The sequence below is a fragment of the Grammomys surdaster genome, unplaced genomic scaffold (genome assembly GCF_004785775.1).
Source record: "Grammomys surdaster isolate TR1022 unplaced genomic scaffold, NIH_TR_1.0 141, whole genome shotgun sequence".
Lineage (NCBI taxonomy): Eukaryota > Metazoa > Chordata > Mammalia > Rodentia > Muridae > Grammomys > Grammomys surdaster.
In genome coordinates, this window is record NW_021604599.1 from 3,691,215 (window position 1) to 3,698,070 (window position 6,856).

At 43.3% G+C, this 6,856-nt stretch overlaps 1 protein-coding gene, 1 non-coding gene and 1 pseudogene across 2 annotated transcripts; 1 reads left to right on the forward strand and 2 right to left on the reverse strand.

Annotated features, from left to right (window-relative positions):
• The first annotated feature begins 548 nt into the window (after nt 1-548).
• On the forward strand, nt 549-1,667 carry LOC114618334 (tektin-5-like). Its single transcript, XM_028764037.1, has one exon. It carries the CDS (start codon nt 549-551, stop codon nt 1,665-1,667), a length of 1,119 nt encoding a protein of 372 aa, XP_028619870.1.
• Nucleotides 1,668-2,105: 438 nt separating this feature from the next.
• On the reverse strand, nt 2,106-2,994 carry LOC114618282 (annotated as a pseudogene).
• A 539-nt stretch (nt 2,995-3,533) lies between these two features.
• Nucleotides 3,534-3,644, reverse strand: LOC114618401. The gene has a single exon (XR_003710953.1). It is a non-coding gene; the product is annotated as a U6 spliceosomal RNA (small nuclear RNA).
• Nucleotides 3,645-6,856: the final 3,212 nt, after the last annotated feature.

Genomic DNA, 6,856 nt, shown 5'->3' on the forward strand with positions numbered 1-6,856 from the left:
ATTCTTTTCCGTCTAAATGCCTGTAGATTCATCCTGTGAATCATACAGGTAGGCATGTAGTACTACCACAGTGATGTAATCAGAGCTGTTTTGTGGATACAGCCTGATCCTTTTAGGGGAGTTCCCCAAAGGATGCAATTTTAGTCATTTTTAAGATATAAATTTCATGTTTATGGTTCATTAAAACCAAGGGAAGAGGCAGGTGCAGTTCATTTATTCATAGTAAAAGAAAGGTACAATATCTTCTTGAAATGTTAAACTATTCAAAAGCTGAAATGTTAAAGAGTGTTTTAAAGAAAGACGTTGGGAAAGGATAGACATAAGATATAGTTTTGGTGTTTTGTTTTTTCTATCTTAAGGCTGGGGTTGTGTACCAAAACAAACAAAATTAGTGTCCTAGAAACTCATCATTGTTGAATTGGTACAAAGACCCTCTCCCGCGCTTTATGACACCAGCACTGAGTCACAGAGGCCACGGGGTTCCTAGCTCCTGAGAAGCCCTGAATCCCTTGGACAAAATTTTGTCCGCGTGGGGTTGATGGGGAAAGATGGAATTTCTTGGAACCATTCAGACAGCGAGTTATTGTGGCTCCAAGAAAGACTATGGCTTTCAGTGGCCGCCCTCTACTGGGCAGGACCCTATGGTACAGGATTGCTTCCAACCCTTTCACCTGCCCCGGTGCCGCACTGCATGGAGACCCAGAGTCTTCTACAATATCGCTGCCACCCAGAAAAGCCCGGAGGATTGCGCAGGCGACCTGCGGCCGTCCACTACCCTGCCCTCGCTCAATCCCCCGCACTTCAGTCGCTATACCCAACGCGAATGGGACCGCTCCAATGATCTTCTGATGAGTGTTGCGGAGGCATCGCGGCTCCGGGCCAGCCGGCTGACAGACGACTCCCTGCGGATTATGCATGATAAGGACCAGCTGTTACGCCAGATGCAAGAGGGAACCTCCCGGAACCTGGGCCAGAGGCTATCCGACATCCGCTTCTGGAAGTCCGGGTTGTGCCATGAGCGGGACATGCTTATGGCGGAGAACAACAGCCTGAATACCCTCAGGAGGCGCTTGGAGTGCGCCGCTGAGGAGGTGAACTGCCCCCTGCAGCTGGCCCTGGACACTCTGTACAATCAGGAAAGAAGGATCGGGATTGACTTGGTCCATGATAACATGGAGAAAAACTTTATCCGGGAAGCAGATTTACTAAAATGTTGCCAAGATCAGATGAGAAAATTAGCTAAACGAATTGATTTCCAGATGCAAGATAATCGAGATGCTCAACACGTCCTAGAGCAGGACATCGAAGACAAGAGCTCTGCACAGTCTATTGACGAGAGATGTTTAAACCTAAATAGCACATCTGACTTCATCAGCTTCTTCCATGGCATGGAGAAGTTTGACGAAACGGTCTCCGTTCCTGAAACCTGGGCCAAGTTCAGCAATAATAACATCAAACACGCTCAGAATATGCGCGCCAAGTCCATCCAGCTGCGGGAGGAGGCAGAGCACCTGTTTGAGACCTTGTCAAACCAGATGTGGAGGCAGTTCACCAACATCAACCTGGCCTACCAGGCTGCCCAACCTGGAGCTCTACAGGGATTTACCGCAGTTCAGGCTCGTGGCAAACACCAAATACGACCCAGCAGCTGCAGACCAGTTTTCTAGGAAGGTAGACACTTCTCATGAACCAGCTGCTGTATTTCAATCCTGAAGGAACCTCCAGGCCTTTTCTTCTTCTTTTTTTTCTTTTATACTGTCACCTTTATTAGTTATACCACAGGTTATTTTTTTAAATAATATTTCACACCATTAAAGCAATAGCACCACATTAATTAAACTCATGCATTCCAAATACATGTGTCTTGATCTTTACAGGTGATAAAAAAGATAACATCTCAATAAAAAAACTTTTTTTCTTAGATGTCTTGCTTTGCTTTGATGTTCTCTTTAAGAGAATTATAATGACGCGTCAATTCTTTTCATTCTGTTTATGGGGGAAAGAGGAGGAGATAGCATCTTGTTGTGTAGCCCAGGCTACACTTTTGAACTCTCTATGCTCCTGTCTCAGACTCTCATCACCATACTTCATTCTTGAGGGCTGTTTCAAAGGTTTATTCTTTCTCCTTTCACAAGTTGGCATCGAAACACCCAAGTATCCTTAAAGTCAGTGATTTTTCCGAATCCATACTGTTTCTCTGCTATCTCGACAACTCCTGTGGTGATGTTTTTTTGACCGGTGCCCTTCATGTTGATATACTTGCAGTCAGAGGTGACAAAGTGGCAGGATATTGATTTATGGAATCCTTGAGTTCTGTTCCGACCATATCCATGGATGAGCAGCGGTCGGAAGAAAATTGTGTTGCCCTTCTCCATTGCCACGTACACCCGGGTATTATTCGGCTCATAGTCTTGATACCATGGTACATTCTGTTAACTCCTCCCTCCCACTTTGGGTAGTCGTGTGGCTTCAGAGTGCCTTTGTGGGTGCCTGGGAGCACACCCAGACAACCGTTGTTTCTGTCAGTGTGCACCATGCCTGGCCAAGCACAATTCGGTTGCTGGATCCGAAGGGGAAATAGTGTAAATCCTGAGGCAAGAGATGTGGGGGCCGGGAGAAGAGAGCCGTCTACATGCCAGAATCTGGAAGTCCAGAATTTGGAAGTTTATCAGTATCCCATACAGAGCCATAATATTGGGTCCAGTGAAACACCCTATATTTCAGAATCTAGGGGAGGGCGCAGTGTATAAAGAGCTCCTCTTCTTGGAAATCCAGAATCTTCATAACTACCCTCTCACTTGGCATATAACCCTGTTTTGTGATGGTTACCTGTCTCATTACAACGATCCCTGGTGGTTTCACCTCCTCTCTGCAGATTCTTTCAAACTCAGCTCAAAAACATTGAATATCATCATCAGATACCAGATTTTTAATGACGAGAAACCCATTTTCTCCATAAAATTTTCTCTGCTCCAGGCCTAGGACATTTCTATCCAAAGAACACAACTACCCATTACTGTTCATTATCGAAGGAGCTCAGAGCAGAAACTCAAACAGGACAGGACCCTGGAGGCAGGAGCTGATGCAGAGGCCATGGAAGGGTGCTGCTTACTGACTTGCTGGTTGTCAGGTTGTCTCATGAATTTGGTTCTCTCCCCCCTCCCCCCTCTCTGCAAGCATTTCTCACAACTCAGCCTTCTGGTGTTGTTCATGCTTACCAGAAGATAGTTCACTGGCAGACAAGACAGCAGGGACCTAACAAATCAGCCGCCAGAGTCCAGACATAAAGAAATGAATTGCGACAGTGCTTCAAAGGTCTTTCAGTCATTGATTAGGACATATAGCTGCCTTCAGTCATCCAGCTCTAATAAGAAGGTATCAACGTGATGGACTAGAGAAGGCCTCTCTCCTGTCAGACAACCCAGGTGGCCTCTCCACTCCACATACTTCACATAGGAACTAACAGGTTGTTAGCCCATCAAGCATTCAACAGTGGTCCTATAGCCCGATGTGACTAACAATCCTTTTTTTTTTTTTTTTTTTTTTTTTTATGGACCACTTCATGAATCCTTGCCCAGGGGCCATGCTAATCTTCTCTGTATCATTCTGATTTTAGTATATGTGCTGGCAACCCTTTGAAGCTCAGAAAACAAGAGCAGCAGGCTTTCTTCTGGAACACCACATCTGAGTATGCAGGAAAGGTTGCCCACTATTTCAGGGGGTGTGACTCCTGGAACATCTGGGGACCACAGGCCACAATCCCCTGCCCTGGAAGTAGACATGGCAGGCATATTTGGATGGTGTTTTTGTGCCATGGAATATATATAGGCAGTGGCCGCAGGAGTTGAAGTGAGGGCTCATGCATTTCCCAATGTTTTCAAGCTTCTTTTCTATTCTTTCTAGTTTTAAAAAATTGTTTTAATTTGTTTTCTTTTTGATTCAGTAATAGAAATCATGGGGAAAATAGCATTTAACGGCACTTCACAGTATTAAATGGAAAGCAAGATTCCCTTCACCTACTCTATTTGACGCTCTTTCCAAAGGTATATTTTATTAAGAGTCTCATGATCCACCCTCCCCACTCCCCCAGGAACACTCTAAGCATAATTATACATATTGTATTTTCATTCTCTTCGAAATGGCAGTGTATTCAATTTATTTTCTGCACCACACACTTATTTTCTTTTTAGAGATTGTTTACTGTTAAAACAGCTCGGCTTCATTCTCTGTTTTTAATGCTGTTTAATATCCGTCAGCTTTAATATGACTTTACCTAACAAACATTTGGTTAATTTTCATTTAAAAAATCATTTTAATGACTTAACATATATCCTTGTGGTTTCTTTGTGACAATATATCGACAGGATAAATTCCTAGCAGCAGAAATACTGAGCCAAGTTAAAAATTTTGATAGATATTATCGAATCACTTCTAGGGAAGTTGTATGTTGTAAACAGAATAATGGTGCCCAAAGCTGTCCATATTCTGATCATGGAGACTAAAAGTAGGTTATTTTATATAATGAGGGGATATTCAGATTTCAGGTGAAAATGAAGTTGTTAACCAGCCTTGAATTAGGGAAATTATCTTGGATCCTCTGAGTGGTCCCTATGTGATTATAAAGGATTTATCTTATTTTAAAATTGTGTGTGTGTGTGTGTGTGTGTGTGTATGCACATGTATGCAGGTGCCAGCAGAGGCCAGAAATATCAGATTCTCTGGAGCGTCAGGCCTCAGTGAGTCACTCAGCATAGGTGGTAGGAATCAAACATGCATCCTCTGTGAGAGCAGTAATTGCTTTTAAACCTTACTCCAGCCCAACCATAAAGACCATAAAGTGAAGAACAGAGTCAAAGGCAGCATGAGCAAGACTTGATTTGGTATTGTTGGCTTTGAAGATGGAAGAAGGGAGCTTTGAGCCAAGGAGTACCAGGAACCTTTCAAAGCTGGACATGCAGGAGAGCCAAACGGTGCCAAGGGCACAGCCCTCCTGCCACCTTCCTGGAACTGGCTCTCTAGACCAGGCTGGCCTGGAGTTCACAGAGACCCACCTGCTTCTGTCTCAGATTAAAGGTGTTCACCACCATGCCCTGCTGATAATACATTTTTTAAGGCCTCAAGAATACAGAAATTTGTTACAGTAGCCACAGAATACTCATACATTGTATTTATTTCCATTCCCACCAATATGTGTTTCCTCACACCATTCCTTTTGTTCCTTAAAAAATATGGTTTCTCTCCTCACACGACTGCTGTTTTTGTTATTTGAAAAGAAGCATTTATGATGTTGGGTTAATAATTCACTGTTTTAAGTTAAAAGGAACAGCTCAATCATAAGGATCTGTTCGTCACATTCTTACTCCTGGTTAACTTACTCTTTGGAAATTCCCATTTGGAAAATGCTTTTGTTTTCTATTTTGTGGCCAGGATGTGACCAGAATAGGCGATGCGTCATTTCTTCAATGCTGGTGCTGAGCCCATCAAGTTGTTCTGCAGAAGTACTCTGGGAATCAAAGCCATTCCCTGGGATCTGTTTATTGTCACAGAGACATACTGTCTTTAGGTCTCTGTTGTTGTAACAAAATACCATGAGCAAAATCAACATGGAGAGCAAAGTGTTTGGTGATCTTCCTTCTCTAGGTCACATCCTGTCACTAAGGTCAGTCAGAGCGGGAACTCCAGGCAGAACTGAAGCAGAAGCAATGGAGGAGCACTGCTTCCTGACTTGCTCAGTTTGCTTTCTTAAACTCCGGACCACCTGCCCAGGATGGGCATAACAATGGATTGATTTTATATCAATCATTAACCAAGACAGGACCCCACAGGCTTGTTTGCAGGCTAGTCTTCTGAAGGCATTTTCTCAATTAAGTCTTTCCCAGATATGTCTAGGTTTGTGTCAGGTTGATAAAAACAAAAACAAAACAAAAAAAATCCAACCCAGTACGGGGTACCTACCTACCTTGGATATGGAAGCCATATTTTTTTACTTGACTTGGTGGCATTCCCATCCTTGAATAGCTTTGCTTGGTCTCCAGCCAAGATGGCAGCATCATTGATTAAGTGATCTGCAAGATGGACTTGAGACATTATGAATGTAGCAACTTCCACATCTCTCTGACCTGGGTGGCATGTGTGAACTTGGATAGCATGTTAATCAGGATTGGGAAGATCTAAAGAGACACCTGGTGGCATATGTAAACTTGTGTACATATGTTAATCGGTATGTATGGGGGGGGGTATCACCTTGATAAAAGACAGTGAGTTAAACAAAGGGTTATAAAAATACTACTTGGCCAGGTAAAGGAGAGAAAACACAGACAAAAAGAATGGCTAGGTAGTCCAAGGGAATTCAGAAGATTCAGGGCTCTGTTACCTTATCGAGGTGAGTCTAGTAATATCAAGAGCTAGGAGAGTCTAGTCATATCAAGAGGTAGAAAAACTGAAACCGGGTGTGCAGATGGGACCAATAATCTCTGTGGTGTGGAGGCAGTGAGGTGGCAGGGCCCTTGGACTCAGACATGACCATTGTGATAAGTTATGTAGCCTTGGGGAAAATGCTGTAAAATACAGGTAACACTATTCTCAGAGAAGTACTGTTGCAATGACATGACCACATGCAACATGCCCACTTCTTTGCAGATCTTCATTTAGAATTGATTCTTCCTTTCTATTTTACCTCTGGAAACTTAACTATCAATTTGTTTTGACACACTAGTATTATCATTGGTGATCGTCTTGTGAAGATCATCACAGGCCTTGTACCAGTCAACTCTTGTGACAAATCTGTGCTCTGGACATCCAGAGAGCCAGGAACCCACCGGTATACATCTTTGTGTACCGACAGAGCACTAGGAAC